This window comes from Pseudorca crassidens, chromosome 17 (genome assembly GCF_039906515.1).
Source record: "Pseudorca crassidens isolate mPseCra1 chromosome 17, mPseCra1.hap1, whole genome shotgun sequence".
Lineage (NCBI taxonomy): Eukaryota > Metazoa > Chordata > Mammalia > Artiodactyla > Delphinidae > Pseudorca > Pseudorca crassidens.
Genome location: NC_090312.1, coordinates 44902199 through 44930000, shown reverse-complemented (window position 1 = coordinate 44930000; position 27802 = coordinate 44902199). Strand labels below are relative to the sequence as shown.

General features: G+C 38.5%; 1 protein-coding gene across 1 annotated transcript in view; it reads right to left on the bottom strand.

Moving 5' to 3' along the window:
• Positions 1 to 27802, bottom strand: part of RUNX1T1 (RUNX1 partner transcriptional co-repressor 1) — a 128082-nt gene that overhangs the window by 50975 nt on the left and 49305 nt on the right. The window contains 2 exon segments of the mRNA XM_067711798.1: positions 1792 to 2033; positions 4038 to 4175. Of these exon segments, the coding sequence (XP_067567899.1) occupies positions 1792 to 2033; positions 4038 to 4175 (380 nt within the window).

The window sequence follows — 27802 nt, the reverse complement described above, 5'->3', positions numbered from 1 at the left end:
GCTGAGCCTGTGCTTACGGAGCCTGTGCTCCACAACGGGAGAGGCCTCAACAGTGAGAGGCCCGTGTACCGCAAAAAAAAAAAAAAAAATTAATGTTTTCCCCAACTTATCTTGATAAAGTCTTTAGATAAATAAAATCTTAAAAAAGTATTGCCCTCAAAAGTATTCCACTTAATATGTGGGAAAAATCTACTTAAAGCTACCAATTTTTTCTATATTTGAAGTTATAGAAACCGCAGTTAAAGAACATATCAAATTTATGAAGCAGTTTTAAAATAAACATTTTTTACTAGTAACAACATTTCATCACTCACTTGATACAATTACTGCTTTGGATTTACTTTGTGGTTCTATGATGTAACCTATTTATGTGTCAAAAACGCTTTATGCAAAACTCAAGAACAAATAAAAAGGAAAAGATAAGTGACTGACAAAAGTAACTGCAGTATGCTGACACACTATGCCAAAATCACCTTCCTGTCAGAGGAATACAAGGCGATTTGTATTCCAGAGGAATACAAATTTGTCAGAGGAAGCTGATGGATTATGAGAAATGTGAAAGCTTCTTGTTCTTAAAGTGTGGGGGAGAGGGAGGTAAGGGTTAAAAACTGAATTGCAAAATCTCTGTCAAATGTGAGATACTATGATCTGAAGCACATCTACAGCACTCAACTCTCACCCAGACTTTTACTTCTAGGACTTCTTTTGTAAAACACAACTGCTATGGCTTTGCCCATGATAAGTCCATGTAATAAAAATAAATGATTATATCGAGAAAAAGGAAACTGCTGCCTATCGTATGAATTTCAGTTCCATTGTAAGCCTGGATGATAAAAGGCCTGAATATGTGACTCAGAGCTTCTCTATGACTCAGTTTGCTATGGGAAAATCACCTTCCTAAATGAAAATTCTCTATTCATAAAGAAAGTCACAGGACATGTAAAAGTGATTTAGAATGCAAGAAAAGGAAATATGCTCTAATTTCCAGTGTGACAATGTGCAGACTTTAATATAATGTGCCAAAATCAACACTTCTGTTCTCAAACTAACGGTTTGTGTAATTCTACCTATAGCAAAAAACTGTTTTTGTTTTTTTTTAAAAAAAGCAATAAATGGTTATAAGGGGTTAAGGGATGAAGAAATCAGGGTATTATTGTTTTATGGGTAGTTTCAGTTTGGGGTGATGAAAAAGTTCTGGAAGTGGATAGTAGTGATGGTTATACAACAATGTGGATGTACTTAATGCCACTGAACCGTACACACAGAAATGGTTAAAATGGTAAATTTTATGTCATGTATTTTACCACACACAAAAAATTCAATGCTATTAGCCTTAAAAATGAAAACATAAAAGAATAATGTGTTACTTGTTATAAATTCTTGCTCATCTAGGCTGATAATAAAAACCCCCCAAAGCAACTAAGTTAAAATAAGCACCCAATTAGATTAAGCAAACCATTAACATAACAAAAATATTCTGTCCTTGTTGAAAAGACACTAGCCATGCCAGGAGGATACACTTATTAAATTTTATGCACACACACATTTATGGCCAAGATAATGATAAATTTGTACAACCACATCTTCATTAGCTAAATATCAATAGGAAAAGAAATCATGGTGGGGTCAATACATAATGCAGAACTGAAACCCTTGTTACTACAGAATCATCAGCCTTGCATGCAATCTCCAGGTGTAGAAACAAAATACCTGTGAGAATGGAATCTGTATTTTGAATCTCCCCCACACTCTCCCTGGTAACCCAAACTGGGCCGATTTCCATTTGCTTACCACCAGTCCTAGTACGAGGGTGCGGACTCTCTCTCCTATTTCCGGTGAAATGTCATTGCCAAACTGCTGCAAGGTAGTGAGGAACCGTTTCAGCTTACTGAGCTGCCTGGCGCCACAGGCTGGGGGCAGCTGTTGATTAGCCAGAGAAGAAGAGGAAGAAGAGGAAGGCCCATTGCTAAAGCCATTGGGCGGTGAGGGGGCGCCATTCAAGGCTGTGGGTGAATGGCTCGTGCCATTAGTTACTGTCAGAGGGCACAAAATCAGAAAGAAAAAATAAACTTACAGAGAACATGCACAAGGAAATTACAACTAAGTATCCTTCCCTTCCAATCTAGTGAATTTGGTAATTTAAAAGCTGTTGGGCCTTTTTGGTAAAATGCTTTGACTTCACAGGATTACCAGAGGCTCAGGTACTCCATAACTAAATGGGTGGACTCCTCACACCACAGGAGGATATCCTGCACAGAAGCTGCTAAGAAATGGGAGCCGGCTGGAGCACAGGGACAGCCTCCCATGCACACATATGCAAACACAGAACAAACAGCATTTTGGATGTCAGCCTTTTGTCCCAGGCTTACATCAATATAACAGAACTATTCCTTTCTAAACTGCTCCCCTAGAGAAAATGGACATTTGGTGGAGACTAAATTTATCACTGGACATTTTTAATCATGTTTTGTACACACAACTGACAGCTGTGTTTATAGAAGTACGACTTTCAAGTTTTAACCTTATACCACCCAATTAGAAGGCTATTTTCTCCCCCTCATATTTCTTAACCACTTCTTTAAGGAAAACACCAATTTTATGTAAGAAGCCAAAATGCATACGGTAATTATCAAAGAGTTATTTCTAGAAATCGAAAGGGGATATCTCAGTCCAACTAACAGCATGGATTGGTGGTAACTTCGTAAATTCATTTGATAAAATTTATTTGAACGTCAAGGTGATAATCCGTAAGAACTAGGATAGAAAATTTTGCACATTTCTCACCAAAGAAAATGTTGACTTTACCATGTTAGACCTTTATCAAACCCATCTTTTAAATATAATTTTGATAAACTACCTCCAACAATAGTTTGAAGATGTTTTAAGCACCTTATTATTCTTAAAAGGTTCAAGAAAATAAAGTGGTCTCGTCCCAAATGAGTACCAAAGCAACCTGTCAAGAAATGACATCTCACTAGGACCTCTCAGAGGAGGCATATGCCTATCATTGTGGCTTTGGGTAACAACAAACCAAATACAAGATGACAGGGTTACAACTTGGCACTGTTGCAGGCCCCTGCTCCTTACATGTTTGGAAAGGTCTTATAAAAGGCAGCGCAACACTGCATAAATAGCCTGGATGTGTGTTTTGCCGAACACTTATAATCCCAAGGATCTATTTTTGCCTATTAGTTATTTTTCATTCATATACAGATTTCAGGGCACACAGTCTGTAAATAGTATTATCTGAAACCAACGGCATTTATTAGTTTCACAAATCTTTGATATTTTAACCAGGACTTTCAGATGGATGAAAACAAAGCTATCTGCTATTTCTATTAAAATATACAGGAAAAAAGGGAAGTTGCTATTCTATCAGAATATTCTGTCCTTTCCTTGGATGACACAAAAAGCAATACACTCCACTGATTCAGAGCACAAGTCTAGAGCCAAGTTGAAATGGAATAAATATTTAATAAATGTTTGACAAGTTCAAGACAAGAAAGATGCTCCTTATTTCAGAAAGTTTTCTGTATGCAACTGTTGCATAGAATGATCCCTCTTTTAACTTAAGAATGTTAGATTTTAACATTACTTGTAAATAACAGAAGAAAGTGGATTAGAAGATCAGAAGTAACCTGGAAATAATTATAGCATATTAACATGTTCCAAGTCAAAATGAACAAACTAAAATAAGGAGCTCCTCATTAAGTCAAAGGAGAAGTTAACGTGGTAATGATGAGTTACAGACCAAAGGCAGTGTTCTTCATTCACTGAAATCACAGAAGACTACAACTTTGAAACAATAATGAAAAGGCAGGCAAATATTGGCAGTCATACAAATTTTACCCAAGATATGATAATTCTGTGCTCAATACCTACTCACTGGCATACAAATTATTTGTGTGGGGGGGTGGGGCTTCATTTCTGCATAATACATTGATGCTGGATCTTAGTGTCCTTTAATTTTTATTTGCAGAAAAAAATTTAATTTGAACTTGAAAACGGAAACAGCAAATGCAGAAATGCCTACTTACACGTTGTTGGTGTAAATGAACTGGTTCTGGGAGCTCCTTGAGTTGTTGGGGGAGGTGGCATCGTGGGAGGAGTCAGCCTAGACGGGGTCTTCACATCCACAGGTGAGTCTGGCATCGTGGAGTGCTTCTCAGTCCGATCTGGAGGATGCCACCATGATCATGTTATTTTACTCCTTAAGCACCTCAGGGTTTTTTTGGTACCTCAGTTTTATAAGAGAGGTTCATCTTTTTTACAAGCAAGGTAAGAAATCCAACATCTTCTACCAATAAAATAGGCTTATCTACTGAAGCTTAAATCGAGACTTTATCATCCAAACCCCACTTAAGAAGGTGTAGCACAGATGGCAGGACCTCATTTCTAACTGGGTAATTTTACATCTTATTGTTATTTCTGGCTTAGACAGATGCTACCTTGGTAGCGTTATATGCAACAGCACAACTTCGCTTGAAGCTGAAGCCAACATTAGCAAGAGGTAAAAAATAGATGAGGAAGTGGGACGGTAATGAACCCCTCAGACAGCTCAGAAATAACACAAATCTTAGGCTGTTATGCAGGTGGGATACTGTTAGAAGTTGGCGTTTTGCAATGACTTTTTTGTAACACCTACCATCCCCTTTCCATGCTTAGTTTTCTAGCCTAACAGATGAAGCAGGCTATGTCTCCCAGACATAACCTCTCACTTCAATTTTTTTTCTGACCTGTTTGAAAAATCACCACTACATAAATGTCACAAAACGAAGTGAAGTTATTATTGACTTAGAACTTGTGAGTTTATGATCCACCATTTAAAAAATATGAAACCTGAGAAGTCCATGCACCACAGCAAAGAGTAGCCCCCACTCGCTGCAATTAGAGAAAAGCCCATGTGCAGCAACGAAGACCCAATGCAGCCATAAATAAATAAATAAATTTTAAAAATAAAGAAATAAAATAAAACATAAAAAACCAATACTTCAATTAATAATCTCAGGCAGAGTAAGAATGGAAAAGTCCCAAATTGAGAACTAAAGATCTTTCTAATATTTTTTCATGAGTATGTGACAAGGAGAAATTTCCTCATTACCCAATAATGAACATTTGCACTTCAGGACTGTTTTATACTAAGTATACTTTTCCCTTGGAATTTTAAACTTTTTTCTCAATCTGATCTACTCAAAGAAACAGATCTCCAGTTAAAAAAAAAAAAAAGTTTTCATTTGTTTGTTTAGATCCAATTTTCTACAAACCTGTGTACACATGCACACACACACCCCAAAAAATATCCGAGGCGCCTCTTGTGGCCTCAGGCACAGGTATCTCCCATTTGGAGTTTTTGAAAAGTAACATAACACAGACTATTAATAAAGAATGGGTCTCTTAAAACATTATGATCACCATAGTGAAAAACTCTCAAAATTACTTGTCAATTATTAAAATGAAAAGCCCAAATTACTACTATGACAATTCCAAATCTACCTCCCCTTTATTCAAAGCAATTTCATAAGACTTGGGTTGCAATAGAACACAACTTTTGAAAGTTGAAATAGCATTGACACCGTATTAGGGAAGAATGAAAATAATAATCATTCTAATAAGAGCACTGTGAACGATGATCCAGTGACCAGTATCAGGGTCTCTATTTCTTAGTCTCTACTGCTGGCTGAATAACAATGACTGTCCCTATTGTGAATTAAGCGTTCTGAGTGAGATGATTGTGAAGATGCATGGAGAGTGTCTCTACCTTTATTGTATTGTTAAAATTTTGACCTCATATTGCTATTCCAGAACACTTAACGAGCACCAGTGAATAACTTGTTGTAGAGAAATGCAGAAGTTAGGCAGGTTTAAAACCACTTCTTTGATAGTAAAATTCATTGCACCATTTACTCACCTCAGCCAACCTCAGCAACAAGGGAATAAATAGCTTTCCACTTGTGTTGCAGCTGAGGGAAGAGGTACAGCAGCAAATACAAGTCTCCCTAAATAAAGGCAAATATTTCCCTCATGCCAAGGAAGGAGGGATAAAGGGAGGCTTGCCAGAGTCAGCTGGGAGATAACAGTGGGAACTGCTGGTCCATCTGGTTTTCATTCTGCTAACACTCACATGGAGCTGTTAGCGAAGGCAGTCCAGACCCACAGATTTGAAGCACGTGGTTGCAGAGAGAGAAAGGAAGAGCAGGAGGGGGAAGGGGAAGTGGGAATAACAGAGAAAGAAATAAATAAGTATATCGAGCAATAGAAGGAAAGAGTGAGAAAGAGGGAACAGACCAAAAAGCAGGGAGAAAAGAGCTTGGAAAGGGAGAAAGCTACCCTGGACAGTTTCACCACCGCCAAAAGCTGAGCCTTGGTGGGCACAGGCCCTACCTTACTTGATGCAATTCTTGAGCAATACCTAAACTTGGAAATGTATCTTAAACACGCTTTTCATTACTCTTTTTCCAGTAGCCCCACACTAAGGAAAAAGGGAATAATAAACCATAAAGTTGACAGTGGGTTTCCTCTTCAGACTCTTTTAAGATAGTTTGTATTTCTTCTGTCTTCCTCTGCCCAATTTTAGAAATATTTTTGATATATTCATAATTTTAATTTGAATACCTTTTGAATACCTGTCTTGGTCCACTTGTGTAACATGATTCCTATCCAGAATTTAATAATAATAATACCAACAACAATTATTATAAAATGTAGATGAACAACTTTTTTAAATTCCTGAGATGTTGTCAATATTTTAGGAGCAATAACCACTGAGCCAATGAATAGCAAAACACCACTACTTCTAACAGGGGTATACACATTCTCTCTGGAATACATGTATACGTGTATGTATTTAAGATTTTGACATTAGCCACATTTCTGTGATGGCTAGCTTCACTCTGATGAAATGGAGTTCCAACCCAGAGGTTCTACAAACTTAGACAAAGTGGGACCATATGTAACTCATTCTGTGCTGTTCAGTGCAATCAATCCAGGATTGAAATAGATGATGAAATAACCAGCCAAGCCTAAGCCATACACACACAAAAACGCTCTGGAGTAGAGAGATTTAAGATAAATTCAGAAAATGTGTTTCAAGTATGCTGCGTTCTGTTGCATTTGTTTTGGATTAATAAAAAAAAAAAAAAAACATTTTGAAATATATATTCTTGAAACTTCTATAGCAAACAGCAAAAGAGCTATGATTCAACCATAGAAGCATTTCACTCCATTTCAAATTAGAGGACATAGTAAAACCAATATTAAGTTATAATATTTCTCATGTAATTTTTTAAGTTCATGAAAATTATACCATTCTTGCATGTAATCTCTGTTTTTAGTTGGTGTAGGGGAAAGCTGACATTTACTGAAAGACTGACACAAAATGAAAAAAAAAAAAAGAAAGAAAAAAAATTATCAGATCAGGGAATTATTTGTTTTAAAAGAACTGACTTTACTTCTACCTTAATGATTCACACCACTTCTAAACAAGATCTTCCCTATGTGGTAAGTTTTCAACTCCCATGGCAAATATCCAACACATATGTACCAAAGACGGCTGATGCATGGAAGAAAATGTGGCATATATAAATACATTACCGATACCATTTCAATATCCAATTCAATGTCAGGGCCTTCTAGAAGTGGTATGTTTTCCATTTCCCTTTTTGTTGTTGTTGTTTTATGTGAAAAGGTATGGCATAATCTGCCATGGCACTTATTTTACTTTTAGTTAGTTCAAATAGTTCCAGATGTGTTTTTAAGGTATGAAGAATAGGCATTCTATATTTCCCTTGTTTACATACCATTCTAGGGATGATTGGTGTAAAAAGATTTCAGTATTGGTATAATGAATGGCACGACATTTTCTATCAGAGTTCATCATGTCAATTATAATAGAAGAAATATCTTGGTTTCATAGGTGTTATGGGTTGAGGAACTTTTTGGTCAATTAGTAGTTAGTCCAGAGTTAGTCTTATTTGAATAAGTGTGTGTTACAAAAGCTAGAAGGTATGCACTAAAGAGGATTAAGCCCAAGTGGAACCACAGTGCTATTAATGGAGAGGCAGGAGGAACAAAACTGGTACAGAATTTGATTTTTATTTCTCTGGAAAATTTGGCAAATACAGTTCTGACAATTGAGTCATTTAGTGACTCCAGTGATTGGGTGTGAGATGTTACAAGCAACTGTCTGCAGACTGGAAAGGTAGCCATCCAGCCTTCACAACACCACCACCTCATTTCCCTGAAAAAGACCTCTGGTAACATTCAATCCTGCTCAGAACCATTCAACAATGCCTAAGAATAAAAGTCAAATACTAACATTTTAAGCTGGATGTACTGATACAGTGGGAAGGATATTTAGCAATAACAGGAGAACTTCCAAGGTAAGTCAGACTTGGTTGCAAATGTAGACTCCTGATCATCAGTAGTGGGCCCTCAGGCAAGTGAGTTACCCTGAGCCTCAGTCCCTCATAGGAATGAGGATACAATCCTCTACCTCATCAGGACCCCACCACAGCGCCTCCTCATATTAGGTACCAATACGTGTGAGCTCCGTTCTCTTTGACCTTCCACTTCACGATCCATTTATGGGTTTATTTCCAGTGTCTTTCCCCCAATTCTATGCTGTCTACATAGGGCACCCTGACATTACTCCTCGGCTTTTCTGCCTTTATCATGCTGTTGTTTCCTTTATGTAGAAGAACCTGTCCCATCTTATACATTATTCACTGCCCATTATAGATTCCACATCCTCTTACAGCTTTTCCCAGTTGCCCCAGGTGTCAACCACATCAGGTTTCCTCTGCCTCTCTTTTAGCATTTATCACAGCCCATCTGTACAATAGCTGTATATGTGAATGTGTATTATACACTCTAACACCCCAACCAGTGAAAATATTAAGCAACTTGATAGCAATTTTTTTAACTGCCTCCTTAGGAAGACATTTAAAAAATAAACACAACCATGGTTTTCACTAGAAGCATGGTTACATTCCTAATTTTTACAAATACATTCCCTATATTCCCTATATTATAGCCAGTTCAAAGATAGCAACCCTAATCTCAAGGCAAAAGACAAACACAGAACCATCAACAGCATATAAATACATGAGGAAATAGAATACAGGTAATATGAGAAGATACTGAAAATCCAAAATTCAGTTCAACTGTGCAACCAACTTACTATGTGGTTTCAGGTAAGAATGAGCTGTTACCTCATGTCTTATCACAGGTGTTATATGAAGATTGCTATATCTGAAATACAAATCTGATCTGATCTACCCCCTGATTTAAAACCTTAGGGAGTGTCCCACTGACCACAGGACGAAATATATGCTCTTCAGCTTAGCTTATGTCACAGATACTGTTGAGTGCCTACTCAACAGCCCTTATCCCTGTCTTCCTGCTGAAGAGCTCTAATTTTGTTCAGGTACAAAATTTGTGGGGGGGGGCAGATTCTCCTTGTTTTACATTAATCAGGTTATCACATTCCCCTTATCAGCAACAGGTTTCAGAGGTGAGTGTTGTGCTCCAGTTCTGGGCAATGGGTCATGAAGGGAGGTCTATGGAAAAGGTTCTAGGAAAGACTTCCTCACTCTCTAAACAGAGACCCAAGAAGAAAATAGCCCTTCTTCTTCTGATAGGCACTACTGTATCTATAAGTGATTCCTTCACTTCTTTGGAGTCTACTTATCATGTATAAAACTAAGCATCCTGGAATACATGACCTCAAGGATCTTTTGCAAACTCTAATATTCTCTGGTTTCTTTTTCCAGATATGGCTTATGATCATCTCAAACATAAAGGAGACTACCCAGGGCTTCCCTGGTGGCGCAGTGGTTGAGAGTCCGCCTGCCGATGCAGGGGACGCGGGTTCTTGCCCTGGTCCGGGAAGATCCCACACGCCGCGGAGCGGCTGGGCCCGTGAGCCATGGCCACTGAGCCTGCGTGCCCGGAGCCTGTGCTCCGCAACGGGAGAGGCCACAACAGTGAGAGGCCCACGTACCGCAAAAAAAAAAAAAAAAAACATAAAGGAGACTACCCAGAGAAAATATATCTGACAATAAAGTGACCACTAGACTTCCTCTGTCCACATAAATTTCTATGTCCACAAGAATATGTCTGCACAGAAACTTTTTTCCATAAACATTAAAATTAATATCTACCTCTTGTTTTCAAATACATTTTCAATCCTCATTACTAAATCTCCATCAATGATTTGGTTACAAAACACCCTACACAATGTCCAAATTTCCCTGTTTAGTTATCATCAAAACACTCACTTTCACAGCTCAGGTTCTTGAAAGAGTAATCTACACTCACTTTCCTTATTTCCCATTCCACCTTACGTGTACTTGGAGGGGACACCTATAAGACTTTATGCCTAGAACATTTCCCTCCCAGTACAGGGACTTGCCATACCCTCTAATTTCATAACTACCTTGGGCACCACCATGTTCTTTCATGACCTCGTACCCAAGATACCAGTGGCTGGTCCAGGCACAGCGCTTAGTCCAAGATGGGCAATCTCAGGAAAGGAAAACAATCCCAAGGATTGTTTCCCAAGGAAAACCGCACTGTCTACTGCCCTCCAAGTCCAGAGAGCAGCTCTGTGTTGAAAAAGAAGGCACCTAACAGGCAGAAAGAAGCAAAGAAGTGGCAAGAGATCATCCTTATAGTGCTTTGTAGTAAAGTTCCTCATTCTGCTGGATCCTAGGCACCAGCTGCATCTCTAAAATTCCTACAGTTTGGATCTTCCAAACAATCCTAGCCAATCAGTCCCTACTTTGCCTAAAACCTAATTTGAGTTGACTTTTCACTCAAAACCAAAGAATCCTGACTAAAATAACCCTGGAATGTAGCATGGATGTATTCTCTTAACTCCCACTTGAAACTCTTCTAAATTGTTTCTTCATTATTAATACAAGAAACACTTGTATCCTTTATCTGGCATCTTTGTAGCAGCTGACACTGTTCAGGACTTCCTCCTTCCTGAAACATATTGTTCCCAGGATACCACTATTCTAACACTCTCCTCATTTTTCTTAGGCCTTCCTGCTCCTTCTCAGTCTCTTTTATGGGTTCACCCTTCTTCACCTCTGTGATAATTACTGTTATTTTCCCCCAATGTTCCTCTTCAAAGTTTCACTCTATACCTTTTCCTTAGTGATTCATTGGTGCTGGGATAGTTACACCATGGCCATTATGTAGATAACTTGTCCCTATAACTCTAGCCCTAATATCCTTTCCAAGTTCTGGAACCAAATATCTAGAATGCGACTCATTTCAACAGCCTGAATTCAAACCCTCATCATCCATCATCTCTCACCTGGCCTGATCAACAATCCATTGAATGGACTCCCGGATCTGACTATTCATCTCTGATCCATTCTCCAAAGACCTTTCATAATGCTAAGCATAAAATCCTGGTGTCTTAGTAGGGCACAGAAAGACCTTTGTGACTCATCTGGTTCCCATCCACCCCCATGCATTCAGTAACTCTTTACTGAACTACTATGGCTCTCCAAATGCCCCTGGGTCACACAGGGTTCCACTGCATTGCATCTCTTTCCTGAAATACTCTTCACCCCACCACTGCCTTGTTAAGTCCATCATTCCTTTAAAACTCCATTTGGGTGTCACTTCAGCCAGAAACAACAACCCTCCCATCTCAGGCTGTCCCAAACTCCCCCACATTTCCCTATTTCACTCTCTAGTTCCTCTTACGGCACTGATCACACTGTACTTAGAACCAACGTCAGTCTCTCCCACTAGTTCGTAATTTACTTAAGGGAAATTATGTCATATGATTTGTTGTTAGAGCCCCAGCACTTGGCACAGTGCTTGACACATAGAAGGTGCTCAACACATTTAATATTTTAAATGAATATATATTGCTATAATGTCATAATGTAGGCAGATGGGGTAGGGTGTCCTTGGAGAAAAAGAACCAGATGTAGCTTTCTGACATAAGAGAAGCCATTTTAGACCCAAACCATTTTGTGATCTAAGCCTGGCCACAATGCTTGTCCCTGAATAGGTCTCAGTAATTAATGATTTTAAGGGAACAAAGGAATGCAGGAACAGAGGAAAAAGCAGTCAAGAAACAATAGTTCAGCAATAAATCAGAGTCCTAGTTTCTCCTCAAGGGATATACATAACCATCTTATACATATCTTGGAGTTGTTTTACAGGAACTAAGGCCTCCAATCCAGGTGGAGGATGGTAAGGTAAGACCCCAGAACCTAAAGAAAGATGACGTTGACCTTTTCTGACCCTCGTGACTTCAATCAACTAAAGCTTAGTTTCTGTCACGCTCTGCCCCAATTCTATGTAGAATTCTCCTCTGCTCAAGCCCCATCATGAATATGCATGTAGCTTAAAACTCCCCCAGTTTTGCTGTTGGGGAGACACTGCTTTGGGAAGGATCTCCAGTGTTCTCCTTACTTGCTGCAAGTAATAAATCCTTCCTTTTCCCGATCTTTGGCTTGGTTGTGTCTTTTGCAACACCCACCAAGAGGGGAACCCAGTTTTCAGGTAACAATAAGGCATGCCTTTAGTCACAATTTTGAAACACTAGAACTTTCAAGAGACATGACAGATTTAACTTAAGATACAATCATCTACATCTTTTTTTCCATCCTTAAAAAAATCCTAAAATGAATTTCTACATTAAGGAACCAAATATAAATCTTTGAACTGGATTATTGAGTTCACCAGTTTTAAAATGAGTTCACCAGTTTTAAAATGCCTTTCAGCAATTACAATATATTTCCTAAAACCTTTTATATTAGAAAAGGAGATTTGTAAGGCAATTTATACACGTATGACATAGTCTGAAAAGCTCCCTTTTTTACAATAATAGTATCAGCGTAGTCATACATCATACATATGTACATTCAAAACAAAGAAAAAAAAAATTATGAATCAAAACCAATTTTTTCCACATTTCAAAGTTTTCCTGTTGCTTGTCTATGGATTGGTAGGATTATAGATTATTTTTAGTTTCTGTTATCTTTCTTTTATTTAAAGTTATGCAATAAACATGTTTTATTTTTACAAGAAAAAAAAAACCCCACGAAAACCCTTAGGATAAATCACCTAAAATCAGGCATTAGGCACTATGCCAAATGCCCTGCATGCTTTATCTCACTTTAAAATCTCACTATGAAATTTGACCACCTTATATAAAGGAAGTGAGGACCAGAGAGGGTGGATAATTTGTTCGAGGTTACAAGCTAGAACTTACTCCAGGTCTTCTCAGAGTTCATTATCATCTAAAACTAATACTATTTTACATAAGATCTAGAAAACTGAAATAAAGAAACATTCAGTAAATATTAAATCTAGAGACAGCATTATACTAGAACTGCACCTTCCAAAACTACTGTACTAGCCACATGTGACCATTTAAATTTTAATTAATTAAAACTAAATAAAATTTAAAATTTAGATCCTCAGTCACACTAGCCACCGTTCAAGTGCTCAACAGCCATGGTGACATGGCTACCATACTAGAAAGCCCAGTTATAGAGTATTTCTGTCATCATAAAAGGACAACACCGTAATCAAATAATGGCTCTGAAATGCTACACAGAGGTGGATAGACCTAGAGTCTGTCATACAGAGTGAGGTAAGTCAGAAAGAGAAAGACAAATACCGTATGCTAACACATATACATGGAATTTAAGAAAAAAAAATGTCATGAAGAACCTAGGGGTAAGACAGGAATAAAGACACAGACCTACTAGAGAATGGACTTGAGGATATGGGGAGGGGGAAGGGTAAGCTGTGACAAAGCAAGAGAGAGGCATGGACATATATACACTACCAAACGTAAAGTAGATAGCTAGTGGGAAGCAGCCGCATAGCACAGGGAGATCAGCTCGGTGCTTTGTGACCACCTAGAAGTGTGGGATAGGGAGGGTGGGAGGGAGGGAGACGCAAGAGGGAAGAGATATGGGAACATATGTATATGTATAACTGATTCACTTTGTTATTAAGCAGAAACTAACACACCATTGTAAAGCAATTATACTCCAATAAAGATGTAAAAAAAAAAGAAACAAAAGCTCCGTGGGAGGAGTCCATGGAAGTGTCCATGCAGCCTGAAAGTGTGGGGATGGGGGCAAGGAGTGCCTTTGGCCTCATCCTAAACACCTCCCATTCCCATTCAGATGTTTCACTTGTTTTCTAGGTTGAGCTTCTGCATATGATTTCATTTGATGGGTAAAAGGAAAAATAAAAGTTTGAAACCCAATGACTAAGATAAGTGAGCTCTGAGGAAGCAGGAGAATAAGTCGCTCAGTCCAAGTAATCAGTAAACATTGGGATAACTATGCTAATGAGAACAGTGCCAAGGGTTCAGTCCTGGAACAAGCTGGTCAGCAGCTGAGTCAGCAGCTGGTCCAGAAACAGGGATGACTGCCTAAAGCAGGACATCATGCCTTTAAAGAGCATGAGTTAAGATGGAAGATGGCAAAAGAATAAGGTAAATCCATACTAATCTATCACAATTTCTAGAAAAATAACTCAAAAATCTTGTGTCATCTCTTATAGGGACAATGCATTTCCCTTCACTTCCTCTATAGCACTTAAGTAGCTAGTGCTTGAAATATTTATCTTGTTTTTGAATGTTCCCCCAATCACAGTGTCAACTTCACAAATGCAGAAAATTTTGACCTATTCTGTTAACTCCAGCTTCCACAGCATTTAGAAGAGTGCCTGAAATGGTAGGCACTTGATAAAGGCTTGTTGAATGAATGAATAAAGAAAGTAAAAGCAAGGAAAAAAGTAAAGCGAGTTTCTGACAAAACAGGCAGAGACATATTAGTAACTCTATGGTTACCCAGAGTGGGCCAGAGGATGAGTAAGCAGACAGGAGACATGCTGAAAGCACACACTCATTTAAATGGAGTAGAGGCCCAACATAGTCTAAACCAGTTCACTCATTTTTGACAAAGATGACCTGAAGCCCACCAAGAGAAAGCACTATAAACATTATTAATAAGTACTCAAATGGTGGTTCTAGTTAGAAAAATCAATTACTAATTTCATAAAGTGTGGAAAGGAATGTGGGTCTTATGAATACTGGCTGACTCCAGGCGTTAACTGTATGTATAAGCTCCTTAGAAATGTCATCTCGCCCACATCTGTTATTACCTTCACTCCAGTGATTCTGCTTCAGAGTCTAATAACCACTTCCTGGAGGTAGCTCCTGGAGCCACCAAGGGGATATCAAGCAGCCTGGGGTTAACTATGGTACTTTTTAACCAGCATAGTTCCACATTAATCTGTTTTAAGATTTAATGTATTTTAAGATTTCGTTTGGAAAAAAGGGACCTCTTGTTTAAGAAAGACAAGTTTGAAACGGCTGGCACAGGCAACTAGCTGAATGTTTGCTGAATGACTGTGATAAAAACACTAAGGAAAAAAACCACAACTCCTAAATACATAGAAAAGTAACTCCTGCTTGCATAAAGAGCAGAGAAAGACAAAGGCATCACCAAGGGCCCATAAATTGAACATAAGCATTTATGTAACACCCTGCTGCCAAACTGCAGATTATTCCAGAAGGTGAAAAAAAATCATTAGATAGTGATCCAAACCTTTAACAATCTCAAAGTACACACAATTTTTTACTCCATCAAGATTTGCCTTATTTGCCAATGACAAAGAAGGCTATAGAGCCAGCTCTGAGAGCTGTCGCAGAAAAATGGCAGCATACACATCCAGCTGCAGTCAATTACGATTACCCAGATAAGACTTAGTAAATCTAGGCAGAAAATTAAGAAGGTGCGCAGAGTATGTACCCGTGACTAAATCACAGACAAGCAAATAGCAGAAGCTCAAATGAATATTTGTTGAATTTAATTGAATGTACTCTTAAAAATAACCAATCGGTACCGTTAGTGTAGACTTCACATAATAGGAAATGGGAAAGCACAGAGAGTTTTTAGGCAGCTGAATTATATACTCATTTTTATATTATAGGTATATGTGGAGCAGAGAATAAATAGGGTAAGAAAGGCAAGAGGACTGGATACCAAGAGTGTAGGCAAGAAATGATACAGCATCCAGCATGCAAGCGGCCCTAAGAATGGAGAATAGGAGGGAGATTCAGGAGACATTTTAAAAGTCTGTGTCAAATTCACAGAGCTTCGCAACAGAATAAGATACACCTTGAGTAAGTAGGAATCTAGAGGTGCCTGGCAATGTCAAAAAGCAAACCCAAACACAACAGGAAGAACCATTTGGAAAAAAGTTCCGTTACATCATAGTGACTTAGAGGGATTCCTGCAACACTCTGTTGTTCATATATAAAACACATTAAACATCTTCCTGTCCTCCCACAGGTGCCACCATCAAATTACTCTCCCTCCTAAACGTGTTTCTCCATCTCCATCACCATCCTCGGGCACTACCATCTTTCACTGGGACATTTTCAGGAGCTTATCTTCACAACCCCTCACCCCGTAATGCCATCTGTTTACCATACAACAGATGGAATAATCTTGTCAAACACAAATGTATTCACTCGTCTAAATAACAAGCATTTATTCAAAAATATCTGAGCCATCTACAAAGTGCTAGGTACTATTTCATACAACAGGGAGAAGGCAATAAAACAAAGGGAAATCACTGCCCTCAAGAATTTTATATTCTAATGATCAGATCAAGTTACTACTCTAAATACTTGAAAGTGTTTCAATGGTTTACCATCACTCTTAAGATAATATCCAAAACCGTTTAAGTGACCTAGAACAGTAGATAGACTTAGTCTCTGCTTACCTCTCCTCTCTTATCTCACATCTCATTGGTTTAATCAGTTGCAAGTTTCACCTCACCTCAGGGCCTTTCACTTAGCCAAGAAAACCCACCTCGGCTCAAATTCACTTACTCAAAGGTGTCCCTGATCACCCCTCCCCCCCCCACCCCCTGTGTTATAAGCTCTATTGTACCATCTAACTGTTGCTTACAGAGCTTACAGAAACTGTTAAAAATAATTGTACAATTACTTGTTGTCTAACACCCCCTACCAGACAGGACATTGCTCCATAATGGCAGGGAGCATATCATTTCAATATCATATATCAACTCAGTCCCAGAATTTATCACACTGTTAAGAACCTAGTATAAGTAAATTGTGGATAAAGACATTTTCTATTTAAAAATACAGATGTGGAGGTACAAGTAGAGCAAAGCAATTGGATTCCTTAGTTCCCTTAAAAGGAATTTCAAAATTTCTTCAATGATAGAGATAATAAAACAATGGTGATAATAATAGAACCAGTCTCTCAAATTCATACTTAATCCCCACTGCAATGGGGCTTCCACCAACACCATTCCACTCAAACCACTCCAGCATAGGTACAAACTTTTTTGTGGTTAATCCAAAAGATATTGATCAATCTTTATTTTACTTGAGCTCTCAGCAGTCTTCGATCTGTCCAGCCACTTCTTACTCCTTTTCTCCTGTAGTATCATTCTTCTAGCTGTCACTAGGAGTTTCACTGAGTTCTCTCAGACCCTGGCCCCTCCTACGAGCCAGGGTCTCACCTTCTCCTCTTCTTAACTGCCTTCAACCCCTCTGCTCTCTCCTGGGAACCAGATGAGTTATCTAACTACTTGCTTAACAACTCTACCCAGATATCCCATTGACAGCTGTATTTAGAACCAAATCTAACATCTTCCTGAGGAAATCTGTGCCTCCTCCTGTACTTCAATCTCTATCTCCAAGCCCAAAAGGCCACAATCACCCTAAGCCTCCTCCCTCTGCACCATCCTCCTTCCACATCCAATCCATGCCCAGTATCCTATCAATTCCACTTCTAAATGTTGACACTTTTAGGATCCACCCTCAGTTAACCTCTGACTTGGGTTCAGAACCTACAGAGCCTCTGAATGGTTTTCTTTACCTCTAGTCCCTCTCTGCTCAAATCTTCTCCTCTTTGGCTCCAGAGCAATATTTTTAAAATATGAATTTGACAAAATCTTCTTAAAATCCTTCTACAATATATAATCTATTTAAAATCTTTCTACAATTTTAAAAGTCGGTCAGGGAAAAGAATGAAGGTTCTTCTCTTAACTCTGTATCTCTGATGTCTAAAAAAGGACCTTATACACAGTAGGTCCCTAGTTTGTTGTATTAAGCCATTTAAAAAAAAATTAAATTATCACGATGTCCATTCTACTCCCCTTTGGTATATACTGTAATCATCAAATATAAAGCAATCCCAACTAAAATACTAATATTTTTTTTCCAGAATTTTACAAATGTTTTAAAAGTTAATTTGAAATAAAAATGAAAATAGCTAGGAAAACCAGGAAATGAAATGTAATGAGGAAACTGAATCTAACATTTGTTAAAATTCACCATACAACTACAATTTGAACAATGTACTACTGGTATAGAAACAGATAATTCAGCAAAATAAAAGCTGAAAAGCAGAAAAAATATAAAGCTCAGAAATGACTATATATCTAAGAATTCAGTATATGGTAAAGATGACTTCTAATATTAGTGAGAAAATGATAAAGCAATTCAATGAACTCTCTTTGGAAATACTAGACAACAATTTGGAAAAAATGAAGTAAACCCCTGTCTCATATACAAAGTCATTCACTTCCTATATGAATAAAATTTTAATATAAAAATTAAAAAAAATACTAAATATATAGGTATATACTTGTTTACTCTTAGGACTGGAAAAGAGAGTCTAAGCTATAAGAAAGGCAGAACCAATAACTTATTAATAAATTTGAGTACAGCAAAAAATACCATAAACAAAGTAAAAGGCAAGCAACACCCAGGGAACAAATATTTGTTACGTGACAACAATGAATTGATATCCTTAATATATAAATAGCCCCATCGAATCAATAATTAAAAGCCAAAAAGCCCATCAAAAAAAAGATTGTAAAACAGCAGGAATAGGAAGTGCACAAAAGAAAAATAAATGACCTATAACCCTATGGAGAAAAAAATTTAACCTCACTAGTATTTTTTTACATTATTAAAACAAGATACTCTTTAATCTAACAGACTGACAGATTTTTAAAAATGATAATATAGTATTACAGTACAAACTGGCACTTTAACACTTTTGTAAAATGATACCCATTTTCCTACAGGACAATTAGGCAATATGTACCAACTGCCTTTAAATCATATATATCCTTTAATATACCAATTCCACTCTTTAAAAATTATCCTAAGTAAATAATACCGAGTGTACAAAGATGTTTATAATGAAGAAGACTGGAAATAACCTAGTTGTCCAACAATGGACATTTGGCAATTCAAATTCTAATAGAACCATACAGTAGAACATGATGATGTGTATATTTACATGGAAAGATACTACAAAGATACATGCTTTGCAAGATCCTGTTTAAAAAAACAACTATTTTAAGACAGTTATAGATGGACGGATGTGTCTGTATTTGTGTTCACAGGTAAAAGTCTGGAAGGATATGCATACAAAGGATCTATATCAGAAATATTAAGAGTGGCTATGCGTTAAATCAGTGGTTCACAATGGGGCAGAGCTTTCAAATATACTGTCAAACAGTCATGCTATAAAAAGCCTTTTTCTTTTAAATTTTTTGCTCAGTTTTAACACTGTATATAAACAATTCTAAGACCCCTCTGTTTTTTCTTTATATCATCTCTGAAACTGGGATAAGTACTCTAAAACCATGGAATCAAAGCATTATTCATGCTTAGTGGCAGCACTTTTTTTCTGGGAGCACTTTTCTACTTGTAAAATAACCATGGGCCTTAAAATCAATTTAGATAAAATATAGCACACCTAGATTTTCCTAGAAATGAAACTAAATGTGAAAAAAATTAAGGTAAAAATATACTTCGCTCTATTTGGAAGTCTACCAAGGCTGTTCAGCTTCAGTTTGAAGGAGCAAAAAATTGGGATTCAAGACAACCAAAAGGGGGAGGGGAGGAGTCAGGAGGTAGGGTTCTCTACAGGGGCTGTAGCACAGGAAAACCCTTGAACATGTCACAAAGGTAGAAAAAGTGCCTTATTCACCTCAGTATCCCAATCATCTAGCAGAGCCTAGCACCAGTGTTTACTGAGTAAAGGGATAAATGCTCTTTTAGTAATAAAGAAGTCCACACACAGTACAGACAGAAAGGAAAAGACCTACAGATCACTTAGCAGGGGAGAATCCAGAAGTATAGTAGCACACCATGAGAGCAAAATCCCCGAATAAATGATCAAATTCTTTATAAACCGTTCAAGGAGCACCATACAACATAACAGAACCCTGCACTTTAAGCAGTTTCACTAAGTTGTCTAGAGAAGGGTTCCCAAAGACAAGTTTGGACTGCCTATGAATTACATTAGCAAATTCTTTGCATATAATAATATTTACACACCACACGGGAACTGAAGGTTATGTGTTTAAATGGACATTTCTCTTTGACTTAATATGGTCAATATATAAAAAGATCAAGTCTATAAATTCTACACAGTTGGGTTAATTTCACATTTACTATTTCTTAATAGATTCTGCCTCAGTTATAATACAATTTTTCATGGAGGCCCATGACCTTATTTAAATTAATAAAGTAATTCAGAGAATGTACCCTAATTAATTCTTGCTAATAAATACTCCCTAAGGACAGAAGCTCAAGTTCTGTTTACTAAAGAAATAACTGTATATGTATATTCAAATGTATGTAAGTAAGTCCATTTTCCCTTATAGCAAGACACTTTAAAAGCAATCATGTCTTTTAATCTCAGGAAGACCATCAGGGAACCAAGAATTATAAAATTCTATCTGGCTACAGTCTGAATGACACATTTTTACAATACACATCACCTCAAGTTCTAGGGATGTGCCTCAAGTAGACATGTAAATAAATTCAAGTTATTAAGTCCTTAATGTAGCCTCATCTATACATATACTTTAAATGTGGGTAAATATGTTATTAAATTAAGATGACAGTCTAAATTCCCATCCATTTACTAGGAATCATTTATATTTCATATAGCACTAGAGATGTCTTCTCTGAGTTTATGAAGAATTATAATGGGAGGAAATCAAACCAAACATTGATGGACAACTGCAAAGAGCATTCCATGTACAAATGAAAAATGTTGCTTGCAAGAGATATATAAGATCATTTTCAAAAGTACGGCCTTCTTGATACTCTTTGTCAGATAAATTAATCACAAAAGTAATAAATGTCTAAATACTAAGGAAGCTGTTCTCATTCAAGGTTCACATTATTATTAACTTGTTACTAACAATAACTCAAATTAGAATATACCCAAAATCACCCCTATGATAATATCACTACTACTACTTCCTTAAAAAGCAAAGGGGTAAAATTTTTGGCACATGGCGAACACCAGCACAGAAGTCCACTCTCATTGTGAATGTTGTCATTCCTTGAGCAGCAGCAAGAAAAAGATGCTGGGAATCTCTGTTTTGAGGGGTCAAACCAGTGCTTATTATTACGTGCCGTTCCCTTCTCAAAATTACTGCCCAGGATACCTCAGGAAAGTTACTGGAGACTAATAAACCATTTCACAACTCTTCATCATCTCTCTCTGAAAAACAATAATTTACTAGTACGAGCTTAGATTTGCAAGAAAACACTAGCTTTTGCCCTGGTAGATCATATTTTATGTCTACTTGGCCTGACTCTAGGCAAAATTATGAAGTCAGCAACGTTTATCTTCAGTGTCTCTCCTTTCTCTTTGGTTTATCTTCCTTTCAGTACCTCCCACTATTCCTCACCCACGAGAAATCTGTAACTCTTATCCTACCCCTTAGTTTAAAGACAGTAAATTGCGACACCCACCTGGACCCAACGTCCGGAGCTTCAGATCTGTCCCAAGTGTCTACTTCTGGGACTAAAGTTGCAGTAATCATATAATGGCAGTAACTAATTACAGTGGCGCACGCACGCACACGCGCACGCGCGCACACACACACACACACACACACACACACACACACACACTTTTCCTCATTTTGTGACTCAGAATTACCTGAGTTGAGGGGCAGAGGGAAGGGTAGAGGAAACGCAGAGAGAAAGACCATGCAGTCGAATGGGGGAATTTATCTTGTTCCTCTCTTCTGCCCCGCCCTGAACACATTACTGAGTGCTCAGTAACACCTAACCCTTTAACAAACAAACATGGTCCTTCTCTACCTTAATTTGAAGGATAAGCTGTTATAGGTCTTTTATAGCAGCAGTCGCCAACCTTTTTGGCACCAGGGACCGGTTTTGTGGAAGACAATTTTTCCATTGTGCGGCGGGGGGGAGGCATGGTTCAGGCGGTAATGGAGCAATGGGGAGTGGCAGATGAAGCTTCGCTCGCCTGCCACTCACGGGTGGGGGGACGGGGGGTCGGGGAGGCAGTTGGGGATCCCTGTTTTATAGGGCCTTCAGGAACCAAGGAAGTATCAGTGGGAAGGACAGGACAGTATCACAAACAGTTCTAGGCAGTTACATACTGAAGGATATAATCCAATGTCTATAGAACACCTATTTATGAATATGATAAATACTAGAAAGTTACTATTTTCCTTCTCCCCTCTACAAATGGTCAGCTCACTTTCATCTTTTCTATTTTCAACATCAATGTCACCTCCTGAGGGCATCAATCCTCCCCTGGCCATCCAATCTCAAGCAGGTTTTTGTGCCCCTTTGTTTCCTTCACATACTTGGAAAACTCAAAATTCTTTTACATCCTTTTCCTTGGAGTTTAGTGGGCTCCCACCCCAGAATCCCAGCCCCAGCACAGTGTCTGGCACAGAAGTACTACAAAAGATCTGCTAAAACAAAATTTTAAAGACAGAATTGTAACTTTCAAAGAGGCAACAGTAGAATGTGAACTAGTTATGAAACCAGTAAGAAAAGAAACAGGGAGATGTCATGAACCAGAAACACAAAGGTAGGGTTAATAACCATGAGCTCATGATAAGGTCAAGGTTAGATGGGCGGTGTGATAAAGCAAAGAGGAAAAGCTGAATGGGACAGAGAAAATGAAGAAGGCTTTCCAGATTAAATAAGCCTGAGCATGTCCAGCCTGGTTGGGCCCCAGACAAGATGAGACAAGAAAGACAGTAAAAAATGAGGGTGCATTAATTAATCTTGAAGACATCACTTGACTTGCCTCAATCCTCCAGCCAAACTCTGATAACCTCATGCCCTATTTAAGCAAATAAAGTGAGGTTATCAGGCATAAAGCCCTGCAAACCTCACCCTCAGAACTCCTGCTTATCTGCACCTGAATCTTGAGTTTCAGAAGAGGCAACTTCTGTCTCTAGAGGCTTCACTCTACCAATCATTCCACCCTCTCCTTAACTTGAGCTTGTCTCCTAGAACCTAGGCATGCTCAAATCTCTCCCACCAAGAACAAACCAACCCCTCTCTCCATGTAGATGGTGTTCCCTCCATCCTTCCACTGGCAGGCTTCTGAAGGGTAGACCTCACTGGCTCTGTCTACATCATCTCTTCCATCAACTTTGCAACGCACCACAAACAAGCTCCAACAAAGGGACAGAGATTTGCTGGTAACTACTGACATCTTCCTTCCAGATGGCCAAATCCAAAATGCAATCTAGCCCCTCCCAATTAACTCCTGGTCCCTCTGCAGCATTTCACACTATAGACCTCTCCCTCCATGAAACTCTTTGCCCCCTGATTTCAATGAGACCTGACTCTCAGATGCCCTGGTAGTCACCAGGGTTCTTTTCGAGGCTTTTCTCTCTTCACACCATACATTTGCCTCCATTCCAAAGGTTTTAGCTATCGCCTCTGACTTCAAATCAAGATTTCCAGTACACACATCTCTACTCAACAAACCTGTGATCTAGCTCCCTGTGGAATATCTCAGCAGTCATATAACAGATAAACCTGAAACTTAATGCTCTCTTGATGAATTATTCACTATTCTGGTTGATGGCAAGAAGTTGTCCAAATAAGAATTCAGAGTCATCCTAGACACCAAGACTCCCCAGTCCCTGGCTCCACATCCAACCGATGTATTAGAGCCCTTTGGTTCTCTCTAGTTAGTACCTCTAGAGCCTGCTGATCCCAGCCTCCTCTTTTTCACTGATACTGAAGCCAATCATCATCCTACCTCACCAAGCAGACTGCAGATTTCATCTTCTTCAAGTTACCTTGTACATCACTTCCAAAGTGATATGAACATTCAACCCAACAACATGATCCCTCTGCTTAAAAGCCTCCAGTTGCTTTCCTTTCTGCCACTCCAACCTACAAGACAGATGTCTACTTCTGATACTTCCTCATGCTGTAAGCTCTAGCCATGCTGGTTCATGCCTTAGCATTCCTGTTTTATGTTCTTCCCTGTATTTAAAATGTCCTCTGGCAACAAGAAGCTTGTGATTTTTCAAGACACAGAAGAAATGCCACCTCTTCCATGAAGGCTTCCCTCATTACCCTTGTTCCACATTCAAATTAGAGAGAGATGGTCACTCCCTTCTTTAGGCTCTACTTTGCATATATCTATTAGAGAACTTAGCATCATCCAATTGTTGTGCTTGCAAGTGTGTGTCCAGGTGTGTCAACTATGCACACACACACATACATTCCTTAGAAGACTAGGCCCACATCCTATTGATTATTCCACCCCAGCATTCTGCACAGAGCCTAGTAAGTAAATGCTTAGTAGCTGGCTCTGAATAAATATTCGATGGTAAACTGCTGTAAGTCAAAAACACTAGGATTTAGGACAGCAAAGGAAGGAAAGTCATCAAGTTAAAAAAAGAAAATCACATAAGGTGAGAAAGAAAATAGCATTTCTACATTAGATCCTGCCCTGAACCAACTGGGAGTTAGAAGGTCTGGCTCTCTGCACTCCAAAGCTCTCTGCTCCTTCCCCTGTCGTAACACAACACACATCTTATTGTAAATAATTTTATGTGTGTCCTCCTTGCTTGAGTGAAATGTCACTACTATTACTGTCAAAATATCTTAATAGCAATTATATTTTTGAGCATTTACCAAGTGCCAGGTACCTTGCTAAATGCTTTACATATGTTAACTCATTTAATTTTCACAATAGGCCAGTGCTGTGAATGTTATTAATATTACCATTTTACAGATGGAAAAACTGAGCCTTAAAAAGATTAATCAATTTGCCCATTGTCCTACAGCTAGTGAACAGGATTCAAAGCCAAGGAGTATAATTTCAGGGCCCATGCTCCTGATTCAGCTACTATACTATATTACTAGCGTCCCCCCCCCCCCCCACCGCCAATAAACCACCATCAAATACATAAATAAAGGCCACCAGGGATCTAGGAAGGCACAGGCTATGTTTGGCTTATTTACTACTTGACACATAGTAAATGCTCAGTAAATATTTGCTGGCCGACTGGCTGGCCGAATAAAAGATTATTTAAGACTTTGTGCCTAATATATATATATATACATATTTTTTCTATAAAATGAAAGTGTGGTTCTTTAAGATGTCTTTCAACTGTAAAAATTCTATGGTTTTAGTATATGCAGGTAAAGTGCCTGCTGCCTATGGTACGGTGATGACACATTGGGAACAGTACAGACAGGTAACTAGGAGCGTGGGTTGTATATCACCAGGCCTTGAAAGGAATCCTAGATACACCTCCTAACCAGCACAAATTCCTTGATCTGTGAATCTTTATTTCCTCACCTTAAGATATGGGTGGTCCTAGTAACTGCCTCAGTAGGTGATTTTGAGGATTAAATGAGAAAATATGAATGTGAAGCACTTACACAATGTCTAGAACTACTCAAACACTAAATAAATGGCAGCTATTACTGCAATACTCAGAATCAGATATTGACTGATGCACTCACACAAAGGGAAAAGGTAAGCACCTGCTCATGAAACAAACACAGAATTCTCACAGGAAGACTATGTCGTATTTCATTATTTTACTGTCCGGAGCTACATCTTTGGATTCAGCATGTGAGTTAGAAAGAGAAGATTTAGCAAACAACTATATTTTCATTCAAAATTGTGGGTTCTGTCTTATTCCTTTCCCTTGTGTCCCTATTTGTTCATATCCAGATAATTCACCCAGACCTCAGTCTCTCCCATTTCTCATTTCTCTCACTAGAAGACATTTCTTTCTTCTTTCTTTATTTCTTTATTTATTTATGGCTGTGTTGGGTCTTCACTGCTGCGCATGGGCTTCCTCTAGTTGTGGTGAGCGGGGCCTACTCTTAGATGCAGTGTGCAGGCTTCTCGTTGCAGTGGCTTCTCTTTGTTGCGGAGCATGGGCTCTAGGCGTGCAGGCTTCAGTAGTGGTGGCACTCGGGCTCAGTAGCTGTGGCTCGAGGCCTCTAGAGCGCAGACTCAGTAGTTGGGGTGCACGGGCTTAGTTGCTCCGTGCATGTGGAATCTTCCTGGCCCAGGGCTCAAACCCATGGGCAGGCAGATTCTTAACCACACGCCACCAGGTAAGTCCCAGAAGACATATTTCTTATTTGTCATAAAAAGTGAAGGGTGAGTATGGAGGAGGACTCTTCCTAAGGAGGAATTTTAATCCACACAAATTTCTCAGACCTCTTTGCTAGCCTGATTATAGAGCATCCTGCCCCCTCCTCCCAAACAAGTTTCCCTAAAAAAGTTAAATTTATTCAATTGAAAATAATTTTAAGAAAATTGACATCCATTATCTAAGAGTAGCTAAAATATTCTCAAATGTCCCTAAACCAAGTTTATAAAATCCCTTCCTAAAAAGAAACACTTAGTTCTTTTTCCTCTTTTAGCCCTAGTATTAGCAAGCAAGGAAAATCTACTAAAAGAAAACAAAACAAAACAAAACAAAACAAAACAAAACTAGGTTCTAGCAGGCTATCACAAAACTGTAAGAAACATTATTATCTCATAAAATTTAATAAATGCACAATAAAATTTTTAAATAAATGAAATAAAAAGTAGCATGACTATTTTATATTTTTTATAGTAGCAAACATATAAGATGTTACATTAAAGATGGCATATGTGGGGCTTCCCTGGTGGCACAGTGGTTAAGAATCCACCTGCCAATGCAAGGGACACAGGTTCGAGCCCTGGTCCAGGAAGATCTCACATGCTGTGGAACAACTAAGCCCATGCGCCACAACTACTGATCCTGTGCTCTAAAGCCCACGAGACACAACTTCTGAGCCCGCATGCTACAACTACTGAAGCCTGTATGCCTAGAGCCCGTGCTCCGCAACAAGAGAAGCCACTGCAATGAGATGCCCGCACACTGCAATGAAGGGTAGCCCCCGCTCGCCGCAACTAGAGAAAGCCCGCACACAGCAACGAAGACCCAATGCAGCCAAAAATTAATTAATTAATTAAAAAAAAAAAAAAAAGATGGCATATGTGAAAATTTTCAGTCACATTTTCCTTAGAATTTTGGGAAGATGGTATTAAAAATAGTACCTTCAGTTGAATTTATCCCAAAATTTCTAAATTCTTTATCAGATAATGCTTATTTGTTTGATACAACTGCCAGTTCTTACTACTCATGATAACAGGAGTCAGGAATGGCATAAATAAATGAAAACTCAGACAAAGCTCTGCCTGCTCTCAAAAACCCTCATGAACCAACATTAACTAATCTTAATTTTATGTTTTATCACTGCTCTTGCTCATTCTCTTGTGCAGAAATTAATTAGCAGTGATGTGGGCAAAAGGGAGGCAGTGGGAGAGAAAGGTCAAAATCAATTCGCTCTGAATAAACAGGCTGTAACTGATAGCTGGCTGTATTCACACTTTGTGAATGAGCAAACCAATATGAGTTCTACAAGGTCTCACAGAAA